The sequence below is a fragment of the Microtus ochrogaster genome, linkage group LG9, assembly GCF_000317375.1.
Source record: "Microtus ochrogaster isolate Prairie Vole_2 linkage group LG9, MicOch1.0, whole genome shotgun sequence".
Taxonomy (NCBI): domain Eukaryota; kingdom Metazoa; phylum Chordata; class Mammalia; order Rodentia; family Cricetidae; genus Microtus; species Microtus ochrogaster.
In genome coordinates, this window is record NC_022034.1 from 31,223,966 (window position 1) to 31,245,502 (window position 21,537).

The 21,537-nt window shown below is 38.2% G+C and overlaps 1 protein-coding gene across 1 annotated transcript in view; it reads left to right on the forward strand.

The window, feature by feature from the left end:
* The window catches only part of Slc35f1 (solute carrier family 35 member F1), a 431,638-nt gene that overhangs the window by 251,467 nt on the left and 158,634 nt on the right, over positions 1–21,537 (forward strand). The window contains exon 2 of the mRNA XM_013352427.2: positions 14,488–14,663. Coding sequence (XP_013207881.2) covers positions 14,488–14,663 — 176 coding nt within the window. The remainder of the gene's footprint in view (positions 1–14,487; positions 14,664–21,537) is intronic.

Below are 21,537 nucleotides of genomic sequence, written 5' to 3' on the forward strand. Positions count from 1 at the left end.
TTTTTCAGCTGGCAGGTCACATCCTGCTTCCTCGGTGGTCTGTGCAGGACTGGGAGGAATCAACTTCCTCCTTCCTAGAATTCTCCTGTACTCATTGCATCATTTCTACCTCCTGTCTGGTTTTTCCACCTATACTTCCTGCCTGGCCAATCAGCGTTTATTTAAAACATGATTGACAGAATACAGACAATTCTCCCACACTCATATGCTTTAAGAGCCCTCAGATTGTTTTTAGAATATTTGAGCTTCATTCATTAGTATTTTGCCTTTTTGACCCACTCATTTTCAAAAGGTCCACCTTCTAATATTATTGCATAGTCAGGGTTGCAATATATGAATTCTGGGGAAACATAAACTTTTTTAATATTTGAGATTATTTTTAATTGATTTTTATTGAGCTCTACATTTTTCTCTGTTCCCCTCTCTGACTCTCCCCTTCCCCTTCAACCCTCCCCTAAGGTCCCAATTTACTCAGGAGATCTTATCTTTTTCTACTTCCCATGTAAAAAAAAATAAACATTTTATCCATTTCAAGGCAGTTTATAAATTATTTAAGTCAAAAAAAAAAACCTTTAGCAATTGCTTCCCCTAAAAGACCTCTGTTAAAGTCTAACAGACTGAAGCAAGGTTGGTTAGGAGGCAACAATGGCTCATCCTTTTCCATTCTGGACACAGGATTGGTTAGGAAGCTATAATGGCTTGTTTTTTTCCATTCTGGAGACAGGTTTTGGTGATGCTGAGTATGTCAGAGTACTTCTCATTATGTTAGTTGGTAATTTTTCAATGACTTCTAGTAGGAAAATGATTAATATATGTACACACACACACACACACGAGCCCTCATTGAAGAGTCAGTGGTTTCCAGTAGGTGAGGGTCTAACCCTGGTCTTCAGTTGTAACCTTAGCAGTGGCTCCTCCTATAAGAATATTCCATGGGACACAGTCTCAGAGGAAAAGGTAATCCCAATAGATGTCACTGCTACATCCTTGGCTTGTGGCACCACTATTTCTTTTGTTTCACCTGATGTTTTTTCAGTCTTAGTCTTGATAGCTTTTTAAAAAGTTGAACACTGTATATCACAAGAAGAGCCCCAAGTTGTCTTTTAATAGCCGTTCATTTAACTTTAATGTCTTTGTGTGCTTGCATAAACTTCCTCTAGCTTTAGTCTTTACATGTCCTCCACAGCATCCTCCTTCAGAGTGGCTTCCATTGGTCTTACCTTGTGTTCTCTTCCGTTGTAGAGGCAGCTGAGAGCCTTTGGGGTCTCACACTTCATTTTATCACTTCAATTTGTCTTTCATCTCTGCAACTTGAACCTGGGGTAAAAATAATCCAATTCCCTGTCTTTATTAGATTGATCCCTGCTAAAGAAATTTCAATACATCAGTTTCTTCCCAGTAATTATAATAATTATAATAAATACCCAATTTTTATTTCTATGGGAGATATTTTCCTCTACAACTTATTTTTCTTAGTCCATGCTATAAAAAAATAAATTTGACATAATTTTGAGGAGTTTTTTAAGGTACTCTGTCAATGAAAGTTTAAATAAAAGTCACTCCTTTATTGTCTTATCATTAAAGCAGGGCATTAAAATCATCTTTTGAGGCAAAAAAAGAAGAAAAATGTTTACTTTCCTCTGTCCTTTTGTTGGGAACAAAAGTCAGGTGTTTTGTCTTCCAAAGTGAGAAAAGACTCCTCTAGTTAGCCAAGGTCCCTGCATAGCCATAAGCTATGATCTCTGTTGATTACACACTTTTCAAGAGGGTTGACACTGTGTGTGGAGAAGCTTGGCACTCAGACGAATACAATTTCCTCATGCGTCAGGGGTAAGAATGTGTTACAAGTGAAATAAAATGGTGAAATCTGACATTGGTTTTTATGTTAGGACACAGTGAGGCAGTCTGTTTTTGTTCATTCAGTGAATTTCAAAGTTAAATTGTTTGCCTTTTGGCCCCAGGGTTCACTAACGCAATTCAAAATGCAAAGCTAAAAGCATTTTGAAATGAAAAATGTCAAAATCATTTAAAATGCATAAAGTAAACTGTAACACAGCCATCTTAAAAGGTTACAGCGCCTCTCCAAGAAGATGTTAGCAAGTGTGGGAACTGGTCAGAAGTTCCTGTTGGGAACCTATTAAGTAGTCCATATCCCTCCCCAGCCCCCAGCCCCCAGCCCGCTATCATTTCTGACTTTCTGAAAGGCAATAATGCCAAAGGCTTTCTGAACTAGAGAAAACATTTATTAATTTGTTAGCAATGTTCTGAAAATACCAGACCAATCATATAGAGAGTAATCAATGGACTAGTACTTATAAAAAGACTTGATGTTAGGAGAACCATTATACTGGCTATTCCCCAAAAGTCAAATATTATAGGAGGCAGTTGACATGAACTACCTTGTTAAGTCTCGATGATGACCTTTGGAAATAGATGTTACTATCTGCATGATGGAGGAGGGTCATCTTTCTATCTGTTGTTTTATTGGTTAAGTAATAAAGAAACTACTTGGCCTCTGATAGGACAGAAAATTAGGTAGGCAGAGTAGACAGAACAGAATGCTGGGAGAAAGAAGCCGAGTCAGTGAGTTGCCATGATTCTCCCACTCCAGACAGACACAGGTTAAGATCTTTCCTGGTAAGCCAGCTCGTGGTGCTACACAAAATATTAAAAATGGGTTAGATCAATATGTAAGAGCTAGCCAATAAGAGGCTGAAACTAATGGGCCAAGCAATGTTTAAAAAAATACAGTTTCCGTGTAGTTATTTTGGGTAAAGCTAGCCGGGTGGGCGGCCGGGTGCCAGGGACGCAGCTCTGCCGCTCCTATTACAACATCTGCATTTTATAGATGAATGGAATAAGTCTTAGAGACATGACCAATCTCTAAATCCAGATTTGTTCAGTTTCAAAGCATTTTCTCATATTACTGCACCGTACAAGTCTTTAGAAGACCGTGTCATACCTCCCAAGAGAGCAAATAAAATTTATTTTCTGAGTCAGTTGTCTCCAAAGTGGTAATGTACAGTTCCAAGGGAATATCAGATGCTCTGCTAAAGTCTAAGAAGAAACTGTTATTATCACCTTATATGTGAAGAGAAAGTACCATTTCTTTTGCAGGGAACAGCAGTAAAAATGAACTAAGGTGGGCCAATTTTGAGATGCAAACTGACCACCACATCACTATTTAGTCTGTGAGATTGCTTTCTTCACTTCTCTCCTCTTATTCCTTTCTTAATGATTGTGTTCTTTTCCTTTTTTGAGTTATTTCTTTACATGATAATTACAGCTTCCCCCTTCCCTTTTGCCTTTTCTCCATCCCAAGCCTTCCATGAACCCCACCACTTTGTGCTCTTCCAAATTCATTAATTATTTTTTTCAGTTGTTACACTCACCATTCATGTCTGTGTTCTTATTGTGTGTATATATACAAATATTCATAAATATATAAATATAATCTGTTCAGTCAATTTAATGTTATTTATAAGTATATGCTTTCAGGGCTGATCATTTGATATTGGAAAACCAACTGGTATTGACTAACCAATTGTTGTACTCTTCCCTGAGGAAGACTTTTACTCTATTATCAGCATTTCTTAGTTTCCTATAGTTCTTTTTTTAGGATTAATGCCTCCAGAGCTTTCCCCCACCCACACTGACATGACTACTGGTGTTGTCTTTGTTCAGGTTATACTTAGGCAGCCATGCTAGGGAGACTTCATGGGTGTAGCACTTCTGCCATTTCTAGGAAACACACTCCCACGGCAAACATCTTATTTCTCTGGCTTTCACAATCTTTTTGACCCCTCTTCCAGAATGATTCCTGAGTCTTAGGTGCAGGAGTTGTGGTGTAGATATTATCAGTTGGGATTGGGTTCAGATCAATTGTGATTTTTAGAAATGGTCTCCATCTGTTGCAAAAAGACATTTCCTTGATGAGGGTGAGGTATTACACTAGATTCCCAGTACCAGATATGAATTCCCTCTTGTGGAGTGGGTCTCAAGTTCAATTTGAGAACTGTTGGTTACAAAAAAGATATGTGTGCCACTATTGCAACCTTCGGCTATCTTGCCATGTTGGTCATTGTTGTGGATTTTAGGTGTGACAGCTGATAGGACTATTGGTTGTTTCCCTCTGTTGGAAGTTTATTTAACACTTGTACCATGAGAGGTAGTCTTCAGGGAGGAAGCTTTCAGGTCAGATCCTTCTGGGGATGGGGGCTGTTTCTTGACTCTGTGTCCAAGGTACATGTTTTTTCAGCAATAAGAACTTTACCCACTAAGTCACAGCCTCATGGCAATATACAGATTAATGGAATTAATGGAGATGGGTTAATTTAAGATATGAGTTAGCCAGAAATATGTTTAAGCTATTGGCCAAACAGTATTGCAAACAATACAGTTTCTGTGTGATGATTTCAGGGCTGAACAGCGAGGAACAAACAAGTGGTCCCCTACTATAGCCTATAACATTTTGAGTGTCTCTTGTACAACCCTGACCAACAACTTAAAAGACACATTCTCATTCCTGGTGTTGGGATTTTATTAGATGGTCTACTCTTGGGGTATGAGGTGGTGCATTGTCAGTCTAGATGGTAAAATTTCATATGAACTATGTATGTATATTGATATACTAACTTAACTGTATTGTAGGTATTTTTATGTAGATAGTTAATAGTATAACTCCTTTAGACTTTTCAGTCATCCTTACTGTTATTTTATGTTCCTATCTCCTCCTTCCTCTGTATTTATTTTTCTATTCTTTCTTAATTAGCCCCCCAATCTTCCCATTTTACCCCCCAGATAATTTTCCCTTTAGGTTATTTCTCTCCTTCCATCACTCTTTCTCTTTAATGACAGATTCATAGACATATATATCACTTCTGTATATGAGTCTATACACATAGGCTGTACAGTTCAGTAGTTTTAGTATAGGGGTATACAGTGTACAGAAATGTACAATAACTATCACATTCATTTTAAAACATTTTTATTACTGAAAAATAGTTAATCATCTATCAGTTATCACCTCCATTTACATCTCCCATCTCTAAGCAAACAGCTATCTGTTTCCTATCTCTGTGTATTTGTCTATCCTAAACATTTTTACAAAGGGAATAATTTAACATAAGGCAATTTGTGCGGTTTCTGTGAGTTAACAACTCTTAAGGTTTATGTGATTCTTTGGCACAAGAACAGATGTTCTGCTTCCAGAAGGAGTTCTGCTCTCTTCATGTGGACTAACTGGTGAAATAAATGATTGTAAATTTTCAGTAACTGAATTTCGTGAGGAGAATTTTGACTTAAGAATGATCCCCGAGTCATCAATATTATCAAGACATATGCAAGTCAATTACAAAAACTAAAAATAAGCCAGGTGTGGTGGCACACAACTTTGATTCAAGTACTTGGGAGGCAGAGGCAGATGAATCTCTGTGACTTTGAGCTCAGTCTGGTATCCAGGATGAATTTCAGGACAGTCAGACCATTACACAGGGAAATCTTGCCTCAAAGCAAACAAACAAACAAACAAATAACAATGAACATATACAGTTGACATTTTTCTTCTTAATCCCATCTTTCTGTATGAGCTGTGAGCTTGTAAAGCAAAAGAAGAAAAATAAATTTAATCTTTTGTAAAAAAATGTTAATTATATTTTCATTTTAAAATGTTAATTAAAATTAAAATGTAAATTGTCAGCAGGACACTTCTGTAGATTCACCTTTTATTATTGATGAGCTTAGCTTTCAATGTGTAGATTAGCTTGACATATTTCCTACCAGTATTAGCTAATGATTCAAAACTTAAAACAACATCAACAAAACACAAACACAAACAAATAACCAATGCATGATAACACACACCTCTAATCCCAGCAGTTGGGAGATTGCAGCTGAGTTTGATGCCAGCTTGGCCTCCTATGAATTCTATGTGTTCCTGGACTACAGTGTGAAAGTCTGTCTCAAAAAATTTGCTAAGCAACTATAAAATAAAGATGAACTGTATAATTTTGGGGGGAGGTGCTTAAAGTATTCTGATCCATTACTTTACGTTTTTCCATTAAATGTAACTATGGTTGCTTAGTTAGATTTTATTGGTATTATTCTATTGGTATTTTACATAGTAGTATATAACTAAAACAGCATTGGGGAGATCTCTTTTTGTTATTATTATTATAAAGACAACTGTAATGTGCAAACAAAACAATATCCAAAAGAAACTGTAATGACAACATTAAAAATATGTTTTTTTTTAGCCAAAAAATACTGAAAAATGCATTAAAGTCATTCAAATATTTAGAAAGACAAGAATCATAACACTGCATAGTGCTTGCTGTGTTTGGGTAAAGGATGTCCTGTCATGGGTCTTCCAGAGCTGGTACACTATTGTGTCGATGCCGTTAGTGAGGATAGTTCACTTACACAGCCATCTATCATATCTCAATATTGCCTTTTGATGATTCTGTTTTAACCATAGCAAAATGATATTTGGGCATTGACAAATAAAAGGAGTGGAGAAATGGGGGAGCATTATAGCTGATGCTTAGTTCATGCTTCTTCAGAAATGTAGAATGATTTCTGCCAAATTAAAAGTCTGTCTATGTCACCAAATTAAAACTCTGTCTATGTCACCAAACTAAAAGTCTGTCTATGCCACTTTTGAATTCCTTACCACCTAATTGTCTATATACATATCTTCTCTTATGATAACTTCGTATTGGCCAGCCAAGAGATTTCATGTCTGTCTCTGCCTGTAAGCAAGCATGGCATTTCTCTCTTGGCAGTGATGTGCCAATTTCCCAGAACCAAACCAAGCCTTTACCATTAGAAAAAAGACTCTAATATTTGTTCTCCATAAAAATGCTTTCATAATAGTATCATCCAATTTTAAACACTAAAATTATTCTAATAGCTTCTGGCATGTTTTGAGATTTACTTGAGAGATTTTCTTGAGTCCATAAGTACTTTATGTTCTCTGTCTTACATATTTATTTGCCTCTCTAAACATCTGGAGATAGAGTAATAGATTCATTGCTCCCAGTCTGTATCCAGTGGGCCTTGATAAATCTACAGACTTGTCTATCTTTCCGTGGATCACAGCAAAACTAGCAAATAATAAAGTCATAGATATTTGTTATAACCCAGCAGCCACCAAAGGATTTATTCAGTGGCCTGATTATTTTAGCGTTAAAGATATAAATGTCAATGGTTGGTATACACATACTGGTAGTTTTTAAAAGTAAGGCAGTTTTATGGAATAGAAGAAAATGTAAAGCTTATTAGTTTAGCCTAACTAAGTTCCCCCAAAAAGCAGACAGAAGTGTGTGTTCGGCTTGATTATTAACAGTGCATTTGCATAGAACAGTAATGAGACACAATAAAGGGTAAAATAATCCTTTGAGAACATTAAAATGTAGCCATCTCCAGAGACTCCACATAGCTTGCATGCACGAAGAAGGAAGAATATGGCATTGTTCAAATGCACTAATTCCTTTTTGCTGTCTGCTTATTCACGAGTGCGTAGCAAGCTGGTTGCCACAGAGGCCCAGCCCTCCCAGCAGGCTGAGCACTTGTGTTACACAGGAGGAGCCTGAGGCTCAGGGCCACTGAGTTGGGCCCACATAACACTGAGTGTGGTCCGTGTAGAGATGTTTACTGTAGATACCACTGGAGCTGGATTGAGTGGTCATGGACTCTGCAGAGAAGTGAAAACCAAAAGAAATCTGACATTTGTAGAAAAGGTACCATACACACAGGTCAGTCATATATCCTTATTTTACATGGAGCACCCCAAGTGCAAAGTGGGAGATAGTAAAAACTGTGGTGCTTACATGTAATGGGGAGCTGACAGAGCCATAAAGTTCCAGCTCTCTCCTTGAGCTTTCTCTTCTTTTCAGTGAACAAAATGCATGAAACATCCATGCGTATCTGTGACTTGTCTTGTCTTGCTAACGTTTAGATATCTCCCTTACTTAGGACGCCATAGATATATGACAGGAAGGCCTTCTGGTGCCTTACTTGATTTCTTCTAGTTAATGGCAAATTCAATTCAAAATGATGCCACAGAGCCAGTGAATGGATCAAGCCCAGGAATTAAGATTTGAAAAGAAGAAACCCCAGTCAGAGTTAAACCTCTCAGCATTGCATTTGTACTTGGTCTAATAATCACCTTATATAAAAGTCGACTAATCTTGAATATAGTCAAAACCTACTTAGCACAGAGCTTCTTGGAGTCAATGGTTTACCAACACAAATCTTACCACAAAACATAGTAGAAAATGTTTCTTCCACATTCAAGTGGCATCGTTTTTAAGCAAACATATACTTAAATATTCTTTATATATTTGCATCTCTGAATGCTTGTACTAACACAAATCTCTTGAGGCTTGCCTGAGACTCATTATCAGAATGAAGACACCTCCACAGGAAGGTTGAGTTGCTCTAATTCAAGATGATGACATAATTATTCCACTCTCACAGCAAAAATTACAGAGCAATATAATTATATAACATTGTGTTGACATTATCTATACCTTTTAATTATGATTAGAAGAAACGGGATACAATGTATACTTTATTTTTAATTCTATTGTTTAGAATGTTTAATTTGTAACAGAAGCGTACCCCCCCCATCCTAAATTCTGTTTCTTTAACACAACACAGTGGTGCTGATAATGGACATGTCAGTATTTATGAGTACAAGCTCTGTTCTAACAGGTATTCAGCTCCCAGCAGCACCATTTTTTTCCTGAGACTCATGCATTTTTCATTGTCTAGTTCGTCTGAATTTAAAGTGGATGAGATGTCCTTTTAAATGCACAAACAAAGACAATGAAAATGTGTATCATAGCCTCCTCTCCATTTCTGCTACTAAAATTATAGGAACTATGTATCTTCTGTTAGAATGCATCTGCTGTGCTATTCTATGTACAACATGAATAACCAAGAGCCCGCTGTGCAAAATTGCACCCAGCACCAATTTTGGCATTTTTTTGCAAGATAGCACCTTTCTGGGCTTGCTCAGAAATGCAGTAGAAAATAGCTTATTAGTCTCAGTTTCTAACTGGCAGATGGGTTACAGTAAAAACAAGGATGTTTTCTGTCTCATTCTGGTAAATTTTCTAGTGAGGAAAAGACACCACCATGGCAGTCTTCTGCCCTTCCCATACACAGACCCTAGCTCCCTCAGACATGCATGCATTCCTTGTTGAGTATCTATTTTCTTCTGTCTAGCAGTCATCAGACTTTAGGAACAGAACATGAGAATTGTTAAAGGTCATTCATCCCTTTCTTCTTGGGAGCTCATGAGCTATACAATACAGTCAACATAAGTAGAAATAGGAACACTCACCTGAAGACACTTGTCTCGGCCTTGGGGATCAGGAATGGCCAATGAGAGACTTTCAAGACAACTTTGTATGTTTTGGTCTTGAAGAGTTACATAAAGTACCCACAGAGCAAGGGTACTCAAGAAAAAAAAAACATGAAAGGTATCGAACGACAGTAACCAACTCAGGGGATCCTTTGTGTTGGAAAAGAGATTTCCATATGACATGTCACCATATGCATTCATCCTGTGCCAGAGGAGAGCAAAGAGTTTGATGGAGACAAAATGGCAGAGCAGAGGCTGGAGTTAGTAGGATAGCAGCAATTAGGTTTTTGGGGATTTTATATTTACTTTATTTTGATGTCTCTACTAAGTCACTCAAGCATGCAGGTGACATCTAGCACCTTTATTCAAGAAAGGACTGAGGAACTGATCTGGTAGGATACTCCTTGCACTTTTTCCTGATCCACACCATGTTTATTAGCATGCCCTATAAAATTATAATTTGTATTCTCAATCGAATCACAACATCAAGGCTGAAAGGCATGACTGTTAATTAAAAGAATAGCTCAACACGGTGGGTCTGCAGCCTTGTTCTAATAAGGAAACAAGGACAGGCTTGTGTTGACCTCTTGTTGAGAGGCACATATTGCAGGTACCTTGGTGGAAAAGCTGTTGTCAGTCAGTCTGACTAGCTATGGCTTTTGTGTTTACTGTTTCCAGTAGGTTTCTGAAAACCAGTCTGCTAGGCAAGTCTGGGCTCCACACAGTCTCTGAGAATAGAGAATATTTTGGACAGCTAATGGTTACCCTGCATAGTAATTCAGAAGTTAGGTTTTGGAATCATATCACCTAGCTTCTACCTAATGTCTTTACAGTACCTAAATTTAAAAAAAAAAAGTACCTCTTTGACCTTGGGCTGGTGTTTTGCCTCTCTGTGGTTTAGGTCCTTATTTAGCAAAAGACACAATAGCAACATTTGCTGTTTAAGATTCTCTGAGGAGTAAAGGAAATAGTATAAAATAATCCCAGTGCTTTTAAAATATGAATTATTAGGCATATTTCCCTTTATTTTCTATTTCTTTATTTTTTTAACTAAGCTTCTTGGAAATCCAGTGTCAGAAGTTTGACTTAATGGCCTCTCAATGACAAACTATATCTTACTCATTTTACATGTCTTAATATAGCACATAAAAGGCTATTTTATAAGATGTTGTATGCAGTCAGTCACATGATAGATTAAAATTCTATTTTCTTGTTTAAGTATTCTGTAGATGTGTGGCTTGGTTTATGATGCTACCAAGGTTTTAAACATGATTGTTATGATTTAAGTAGGTCATAAATTGTTTTAGCCTTCTCCGGCAAGAATGTACACTCCATATGTTGCACTTTCTAGGCCACACTCAGCAACAGAAACATCCATTTAATACATTAGCTGTAACTTTGTCTATATTTCTTCTACTTTAGTGTGGGCATTATTAGGCAAATGATGAAGAATGGCCAATCATAAGATTACTACCAATTTACTGCAAATTAATTATTTATCTACTATGATTAGTGTCGTGCTACATGGTGATTAGATCAAACACCTTCAAAGAAGCCTTTTAAGACAACATCTTTTATTTCTCACCACTTTCTACCCATGTAGTCACAATTAATGATTTCACCCAAGAAACTATCTGTACCCTAGGTTCCCAAGCCATGTATTGACAGGTAGGATTACATGAAATTAAAGTCATTCCATACAACAAAGGAAACTATTAACAGAATAAAGAGACAGGCTTCCGAATGTGAGAAAATCTTTAACAGCAATATTTCAGACAGAGGCTGACACATAAAATAATAAAGAACTGCTAAAAAAAAATTCCAATCAATAAATGAGGCAAGGAACTAAGCAGAATGTTCTCTAAAAATGAAATACAAAGCTAGAATGTAGCTCATTTGGAAGAGCGCTTGTTGAGTTTGCATGATACAGCAGGTTAGACTCTCAGCACTGCAGAAACAAACAAACAAAAAACCCTTGATATGTTGGCATACCTAAATTCAGGAGGATCAGAAATTAAAGGTCGTTCCTTACAACATAATGGGTTTGAGGCCTTCCTGGGATTTGTTAAGCTCTCTCAAAGAAGAACTATCAGGAAGAGAAGGCAGAAGAAGAAAGAAGAGGATGAAGTAGAAGAGGCGCAAGAGAAGGAGGAAGAGGAGGAGGCAGCTGAAGAAGCTGCGGCAGCACAATCAGTCACTAAAAGTTTTTTTTTTTTTTTTAAAAAAAAAGGGTGTTTAACCCCCTCATCATCTGGAAAACACCAAGTATTACAGCTTTGAGATTCCATCTCACCACAGTCTGAGTGGCCAACATCAAGAATACTACTAAGTTCTGTGAGGATATGGGGAAAGAGAAATCCCTTTTCACTGCTCGGGGAAATGTGAACAAGTACAGTCCCTACAGAAATCAGAACAGACAAATCTCAAAAACAACAAAAAAGAATAAAATTGCCATCTGACTCAGCTATAACACTCATGTGCATACACCCAGAGAACTCCTACTACACAGGTATTTGCACATCCATATTCTCTATTGCTCTATACACAATAGCTAAGAAATGGAACAAGCTTAGATTTCTATCAACAAACAAATGGACAAGAAATGGTTGCCCATTTATTAAGTTGTACTTAAATAAAAATAAGATCGGAACACTTACAGTGAAATGCATGGAACTGGAAAGTAGTCTATTAATCAAAGTATCTCAGACATAGGAAACAAGTATTCCATTTCTCTCACATGCAGATCCTAGATTTTAATTTTATATGCTTATAAATGTTTGGGGGGCTACAGATTATGAAACTAGAAAAGGGGCTGTAGGGGGGGGTCCTAAGAAAGGATTGGGGCTTGGAGGAGAAGACGGATGAAACACATGTGGCATGAAAACAAAATGTGTTGGAGGAGGGGATATGGCAAGCAGGGACATGGGGGAGCAGAATGGGGGACAGGGCCAAGAAAAACAAAGTGTGTATTGTGGTATCATAATTAAGCCTATTACTTCATCTCCTAATTTTTTAAAAGTTACATTTACAAATTTTTGAGTTTATTTGAATTCTTCTTTACTGGTTTCTTTTTCTTCTGTTGGTGAGGGGAAAGGGTATATTGTTTCTTTTGTAGCATGAGGGCTCAGCTCAGGACCTTGCCCATGCTAAGTAACTGATTTACCATACCCCATATCCTCAACCCAGTTGATCTTTAAGAAACAAAAGCCCTGAGATTCCTATACAGTCAGCTCTGATTATACTTTGTCTTGCATGTCTTTTAATCCTTCCACCTCCCAATCCTCTGACTGTAGGTACAGGAAACATAGAAAAACCATAGTCAGATGAAGGCAAAGAGGCTAAACAAATAAGCAAACAGTGACTACAACACAATGAGAGAAAAGTAAGAAAAGAGATGTGTCCTGAGGGAAAGAGAGTAGTAAGGCCTCACAAAACAAGTGGCAAAAGAGCCAAATGTTGAGAGGATGACTAGGGGCCAGGCTGGAGAAGGCGTGATGAACATTCTGCAAATGATATCCTGTAAAGGAATATGAGAGAAGAAGATCACTGTTCACTGTTGAAATATTAGTAGCTCCAAGAGTCAGGAACTCTGGCTTCATGGAAAGATGCTATGGGACTGGAGAAGTGGGCGTTAATGGCCCAGAGGCCATTGGAGAGAGAACATTAAGAATGTCATTCCAGTTGCCATATAACCCTTGGAAAGCCACGTGCACCAAAGCAACACCATTTTGTTCTTCTCATAACTCTCTTCCTTGAACAGCAGCCTCTAGGGATGGCTCCTCTCTTCTCTTTAGTGTAGCCTAGCTTGGTATGTTGGTGGCAGGAGACACCCAAACCCCCATTCTGTTTGACACACAGGCTGCCTGGATTTCTCCCTTTATTTCCCAGGTGTCTCTCAGTATTGAGCAGGACACCTCAGGTGTCTTACTGGGAAGCTGTCTCCTCAGAGGAAAACATGAATTGCTGCAAAACTTCTCAAAGGCTAGGCCCAGCAGGCCCATGGCTTCACCTCCTCTGTACTCGAGTGTTCAAAGCAAGGCAAGATCAGCCTCAGCTTCCAAAAAAGGAGAAATAGACCCAGAAGACAAAACAAAACAAAAATCAACCTGTGTTTGCCATAGTCTTTGTGTTTATACTACTGCTTTCTTTTATTATATTGCTGTTTCTACAAATAAACCAGAAAGATCAAAAGAGACTTTCAGAGCAAACTCTGCCTCCTACTTCCAGAGGCTTTTTGTGTGCGCAGTGTGTGTGTGTGAGAGAGAGAGTATGTGTGTGTGTGTGTGTGTGAGTGTGTGTGTGTGTGTGTGTGTGTGATGACTACAAAGCTTGTGTGGGCATTTCATTTCCATGGAAACTGAACACTGACTCTTGCTCCCAGTCCCCACTTCAGAAGTCTACAAGAGCATTGCCTATGAAAACGGCAATGAAAATATTTGCGTAATTATTATGCTACCGCAGTCCTGAGTCAATTTCAGGAATAATTGTTTTAATATACAGGCAGTTGTAACTTGAAAAGCAAGGGATAAAGACCCAATGCATATTAAAGCTTCTTAGGGCAGAGTTCCGGAGGCTAGGAGGACACAAGAGGTGGTCCTGCTGGATTTCCAGAGGCTTGTTTAATCATTCCATCCCAGAGTTTCTTGAGTTTGGAGCTTGATCTGTAAAGCAACGAATCTTTCTTTATTGTTTTAATGTACACACAGATGATGTTGGAATATGCTTCCTCTTTGCCAGGATTGGGCATGCACCCAGCATCATTAGGGCACAGTACTGTGGAAAGCATCAAGATGATAGCCCTTGCACAACAGCCTCTGGAGTACAGTGGTTGGAATGGAGCCAGGTTCCCATGCAGAGGCTTGATCTCATAACCAGGTTTTGCTTTATCCTCACTATGTGTTCTGTGAGCAGATTAATTAAGCATGTTAAGCATTAGTTTCCATCTCTACAAAGCCTCACTAATAACTGCACAGTCCCCCAAGCATCACTTCGATGGTTACAATAGGTAGTACTCACTGCCCTTAACTCAGTGCCTGCTAGGAATTATCAATGGAATTAACTACTGTTGTTTGCACGAACTTCCTGCTGACACCTCTATATTTCTCTTCATTTCTCAGGGAGATGCTAATCTCTGTGGCTTTGGGCCAAGTATTATCCCTTCTTGTTTGTGGAATCGGCTTGACCAGCAAGTACCTGGCAGAAGATTTTCATGCCAACACCCCAGTCTTCCAGAGCTTTCTCAACTACATCCTCCTCTTCTTGGTCTATACTACTACCCTAGCCGTCAGACAAGGTAAGCTGTCCCTGAGCCCAGGAAAAGGACTTTTACAACCATGTAGAAGAACATGAGCCTTGACTAGATATCATCTCATCACTAGTAGCACCAGCAAGATGATTCATATCCCCAGAACTCATTCTGTCATTTTGTAGTAACACTGCAGAGAAAATGAGGGAATATATCACAAAGAAGCATACATTGTGTAAATTCAGCAAAAAGTAGGAGATATATGTGTTGGAGAAAAGTACAGTTACTCACAATTTGAATTCCTTTTAAGGCTTTTGTTCCTCGCAATGAATCTAAATAGAGTAGCCCCGAAAACCTGGATCAGGCCCAGTGCAACTCTCCTAAAGATGCTAGTCCTGAGCTGTCTAAGGGAACTGCAGACAAATATATGTTCTTTAGGAAAGTCACATAAATACTAATAAAAACAACTCGTGTAACAATGCAAGAGGAATAAAAGAAAAGGAAATTCTCAAAAATGGCCAATTGCGGTCCTATTTTATACTTAGAATAATAAGGCAATAAAAACAAGTTTTCCAAGAGTCAATATAAGAAAATACATTTTAAAAGAGTAGGTCTAATAAAAATTACTTGGGAGGGGGTGCATCCCTTCTTGTTTCATAGGGTGTTCAGAGCACTATGAGTATACTATCAAACTTGACAAAATCCTTTTATTGACAGTCCCACAGAAAGCCAAAAATTTCCTCTTAAATTGTAGCTGTTGACTAGGATCCATTGAAGAATAATCACTAATAGGTTTGAAAGTAGTCATATACTTTAATAACAAACAACAGCATGTATATCGCTAAATATATCAGGTTTTTTTTGAGATTGCAATCTTTAATCTCAAAAAATATATGAAAAGAATCTGCAGTGTCTGCAATGACAGTAACGTGAATTTTCGATATCCAAATTTTGTGCAATTGATCTGCCTCTTCTTTTTAAATGTTTTTATTGAGCTATATAATTTTCTCTGCTCTCTTCCCTTCCTACCCCCTCTCCTTTTACCTTCTTTCATGGTCCCCGTGCTTCAAATTTACTCAGGAGATTGTGTCTTTTTCTACTTCCCATGTGGATTAGATTCATGTATGTCTCTCTTAGCGTCCTCATTGTTGTCTAGGTTCTCCAGGATTGTGGATTGTAGTCTGTTTTTTCTTTCCTTTATGTCTTAAAGCCACTTATTAGTGAGTACATATGATGTTTGTCTTTCTGGGTCTGGGTTACCTCATTCAATATGATATTTTCTAGATCCATCCATTTGTGCGCATTTTTCCCACTGTGGAAATGTACATTTTTTTTTATCCATTCATAGGTCAAGAGGCATTTTGGTTATTTCCACATTTTGGCTATGACAAATAATGCTGCTATGAACATAGTTGAGCACATGTCCTTATGGTATGCTTGAGCATCCTTTGGGTATACACCTGAAAGTGGTATTGTTGGGTCTTGAGGTAGGTTATTTTCTAATTTTCCGAGAAATTGCCATACTGATATCCAAAGGGGCTATACCAGTTTGCACTCCCACCACCAATGGAGGAGTGTTCCCTTTATTCCACATCTTCTCCAGCATAGGCTATTATCAGTGCTTTTGATCTTGGCCATTTTGACAGGTGTAAGATGAAATCTCAGAGTTGTTTTGATTTGCATTTCTCTCATGGCTAAGGATGTTGAGCATTTACTTAAGTATCTTTCAACCATTTTAGACTCATCTGTTGAAAGTTATTTGTTTAGGTCTGTACCTCACTTTTTATAGGATTATTTCTTCTTTTAATGACCAATTTCCTGAGTTCTTTGTATATTTTGGAGATCAGTCCTCTCTCCGATGTGAGGTTGGTGAAGATCTTTTCCAATTCTGTAGGCTGTTGTTTTATCCTGTTGACCATGTCCTTTGCTTTACAGAAGCTTCTCCGTTTCAGGAGGTCCCATTTATTAACTGTTTTTCTTGGTGTTTGTGCTACTGGAGTTATATTTAAGAAGTGGTCTCCTGTGCCAATGCATTCAAAGGTACTTCTCACTTTCTCTTCTATGAGGTGTCTTTATATTGAGGTCTTTGATCCATTTGGACTTATGTTATGTACATGGTGATAGATATGGTTCTATTTTCATTTTTCTACATGTTGATATCCAGTTATGCCAGTACCATTTGTTGAATATGCTTTTTTTTCCAATTTATATTTTTTTTTGCGCTTTTTTGTCAAAGATCCAGTGTTCATAGTGTGTGGATTGATATTTGGGTCTTCAGTTTGGTTCCAATGGTTTCCTGCCTGTTTTTATGCCAGTTCAGGCTGTTTTCAGTACTGTAGCTCTGTAGTAGAATTTAAACTCATGGATTGTGATGCCTCCAGAAATTCCTTTATTGCATAGGACTGTTTTGTCTGTCCTGTTTTTTTTTTCTTTTTCATATAAAGTTGAGTATTGTTCTTTAGAGGTCTGTGAAGAATTTTGCTGGGATTTGATGAGCATTGCTTTGAATATGTAGATTGCTTCTGGTAATATTGCCATTTTTACTATGTTAATTCTACCTACCCAAGAGGATGGAAGATCTTCCCATTTTCTGGACTATAACAGTTTTAAAAGTCCTTTTTTGAAAATTTTATTAAAACATCACCTACATGGGTAGTAGAAAATGACAAGATTGCCTGAGTAAATTGGGAGCATAGGTACCTTGGGAGAGGGTTGAAGGGGAGGGGAGAGGCAGGGAGGGGAGCAAAAAATGTAGAGCTCAATAAAAATCAATATTTCATTTTTACTTGTCTTTATTTGGATTTTTGTCTAGAATGTTATACTGACTTAGCTAATAGCAGACTTCATCTTAGAAGACAATAGATCAAAGGTAGCTGAAGTGGGGTGGTGTGATTTCTAAAGGGCCTGCTTTGCAAGTATGAGATCCTGAGTTCAGATTCTCAGAACCTCCCTAAAATTCTGGACATAGCAGCATGCATCTGAATAGCACAACTGGAAAGGCAAATCCCTGGAGCTCACTGGACAGCTGACTGGGCAGAATTATCTTTAGATATGGCAAAACACTATGTCATAAAATAAGTCGGAGAGTAATTGAGCATGGCCCCTCATGTTAGTCTCTGGGAATTACATAAACACACATGTATGCCTACATATGTGTGTGAACACTCCCATACAAGAACATACATTACCTTTTACACACACATACACACAAACACATGCAAGCATACCTATATATGTGTGAACATACCCACACAAGCACATACATAACCTCTTACACACACACATACACACACACACACAAAAGAAATTACTGCACTAGTACTCAATTGCCTTTTCAATGTTGAATATACATTAGAACCTAATTTACTTTGCTCTCCCTAAGTCAATGTTTCTGGAATTTTTTTCTGTTTTAATATCAATAGCTGTAACTAGTTTTAAGAGTAAACTGTCAGCCTATAAAAGTTACAGACACTAAGTCTCAGCTATGTTTCCTCTGTGTGAGTTGGAAGCTGATGAATTTGAATGATATAAGTGTGTTGCCCAACAGTTATCCTACTGTTTCTTGAATGGTGCTTCAAGCCAGGAAAAAACTCCAGGAAGTGAAGCAATGGGGGAGGCATACAATTAGTAACTCATTTCTGAGAAACTGTGGGAATGTATCAGAAAAGGAAAGATAAGGGAGGAATGTAAAAATTCATTTGATGTGAGCTTGAATCAACATTAAAAAGAATCGTATTATTTAACCTAGTACAAGGATTATAATTAAGAATACTGGGATTAAATTGGGAACAATTTTGCAATAGCCTAATGCTGAAAAAATTTTTCATGTGAAAATGGTGAATTCATCTTTTGTGATCTTTTGAGATCATAAATTGTTTCTCCTCTTTGAGTTCTTGTCTGTATTATTTTATTTTCTAAGAGTCCAGAGATTTAGTAAAAAGTCTATATCTGTGACAAATGCATATTAAAAATCAGAAATAATGATTATAACAGTTATAAGTAGAAACTAGAAAACTGGATGTATAAAAAGATTCAGTGTTAATAATATTAATAATACCATCTACAGAACCTTTGTAACATGCCAGCTACAGTGTATTTGATATTCCTGCTTACTCCTTCAACCCAAGGAAATAAGTATCATCCAAAATTTTAGATGCGAGACAACCAAGAACGCTGCTCAAGGATGGTAGGTAGGAAAAGGTGAAGCTGTGACAGATTGGGACTGGGAGGGGCCCCGGAGGCAGCAGGAGAGATGGGAGACCCTTTAGAACAAAAGGAGACATTCATGTTGCTTGAATTTGAAAGCCCTGAACACGAAACTGGCCTGAGGTGTATGGTATAGTGAGACCGAGTGGTGAGAAGAGGAGTCTTCTAGACTATGGGCCGAACATCAGTGCGGACAAGGGGGAGGAACAAAGAAGGTGAAGGTGGGACAGAAACCTGGATGCCCTTTTGAAGGAAAGACTAAAAAGGGCCGAGGAAAACCTGTCTTCTCAGGAGAGAGTCAGTTCTCACAGTGCAGAGCTCTCTCTGGAGATTTCTCCCACCCCCCTAGATGAGCACTGAACTTGCTTGTGTGTCTGTATTTGGCGTTTACTCATAATGTTTGTTTTAAATTTCATCTATAGAGTTTTAATAGGCTGATATTAAGCTAACATCTGGAAATCAACATAGTAATTGCATTAAGTTTGTATATACTGAGTCATTTTGATGTTCTGGAAACATAACCTCTGTGTTTAGGAAGCTCAAGATTGGGAGAGAGTGTGCAAGAGAAGGGATAGAAAGCCTGCATGTAAGGGAGTCTTTTACAGCCAGGCTCTCCTTTCTCAGTGTTCTCACAATCTGCAGTAGGATCAAGTGCTGACCATTCCATCTCTCCTAGCACAAATAGTATCTAGGCGAGCCTCCATATTAATGATACGTGTATGCCTTAGAGCACTTGACAGCAAGCAGTTTCCTGATTGTATTTTATTTACTTAGTTTTAAACAGCTCTCTGTCAGTGCACTCATACAGCTTCTAAAACTTATGGTTGTCATATCTGAAACCCTCTGAGAGTATTTAAGGGTGACATCACTATAAGTAACCTTGCCAAAATTCTGACTGCAAGGTTAGGGTAAATTCTCCCTCTCAAATTTGTACTAGACGAGCATGGAACTCAGGACCGCGAGGGGTGCACCCACACACTGAGAAAATGGGGATGTTCTAGCGGGAACTCACCAAGGCCAGCTGGCCTGGGTCTGAAAAAGCCTGGGATAAAACCGGACTTGCTGAACATAGCGGACAATGAGGATTACTGAGAACTCAAGAACAATGGCAATGGGTTTTTGATCCTACTGCACGTACTGGCTTTGTAGGAGCCTAGACAGTTTGGATGCTCACCTTACTAGACCTGGATGGAGATGGGTGGTCCTTGGACTTCCCACAGGGCAAGGAACCCTGATTGCTCTTTGGGCTGACGAGGGAGGGGGACTTGACCAAGGGAGGGGGAGGGAAATGGGAGGCGGTGGTGGGGAGGAGGCAGAAATCTTTAATAAATAATTAATTTAAAAAAATTGTACTAGATCAATGCCTAAAAGATAAGGAGGTATCAGGTTCCAGTGTAGGCTCCAGTAAAGGTAGTTGTGAACGTGCCCTTGGGCATTAACTAATTCCTGGGAAAATGTGGGTTGTGTTTTCTTCCAAAATAGTGCGTCTTGCTGAACAAGTTCTAAGCGTGGCCTGAAAGGCTGAAGATATGCTTTTGTCAGTTGGTTCTAAAACTGAGACTCTGACTACAGTTCCGAGCAAATCCCTCCAGTGATAGATCCCACAGAAAGAAGTGAACTTCACATCTGTGGCTTGCTCTGATGTGTCCAGTTAAAGAAGTAAAGTAAAATGGGACGTACTGTTACTTCGACCAAGAAGTATTTGGGAAATGAAATGTGCCCATAAAAAACCTGGAAAGCAAGACCCTTAAGACTGTAACTAAGAAAGCAAGTGAGGCTTCAGACCTGATGATCCGCCTAAGAAATACATGAAGACTCTACTTCATCTCTACATCCTTCGTCTTTTCAAAAATAATTTTAGATAATACTAGCTGAAATTAAAAAACCAAGAGACACAAAGAAAATGCAAATACTATACAACCAAAGGAGGACAGGCTAGAGTTCAACTAAGATTGAATTCTTGCTTTTGTCAGGCAGAAGCAAGAAATATGACCAGCTTTTGAAATTAAAAGTGACACGGGATACTTTTCTTAACAAGAAAATAAAAATCAATTTTTTTTTGCCACAGTCATTTCTTACCGATTTTAACTATCTGCCAGAACTACTTTCAGCACTTCCTGTGTAACAGATGAAGTCATTTTATTTACTACCATTTTTCTGTATTTGTGTTTAATTAAGGGAAATAAAGACAGTGAAGTGAAGGCAGTGTGCTTGGGGAGAAACAGGAACACGTTGGGAGCTTGTGTTCTTCCTTCAGTCATGGCGTGCAGAAGGATATGGAAGTACGAACAGAATCAGAAGTGTTAGCCACTGTATAGACCCTGGAGTATCCCTTCAGGATTCCTGGTGACAGGTCTTACAAGGGTTGCTTTTTCTTTGAAAAGAATCTCATTAAGCTCTTCTAACTTTGAATAAAAAATAATCTTCCAGCTAAAGCAAGTCGGTAAGCCTCTCATTCCTGAAGATAGACTTTCACATATTTTCTATCATGTCTTGCTTTGTGTGAGCGTGACAATGAAATAAGTCTCAAATAGTGCAATATAACACTCATAAGCATGACTTAAAATAGTCATGCAGTTAGAAAAAATAATGTAGAAGTTCATCTTAAAAAATAGGATTCTTGCTTAGAAGGAAGTCTTGACAACTTGACAGCATCGTGCTGGGGTTCTCTCTCTCTCTCTCTCTCTCTCTCTCTCTCTCTCTCTCTCTCTCTCTC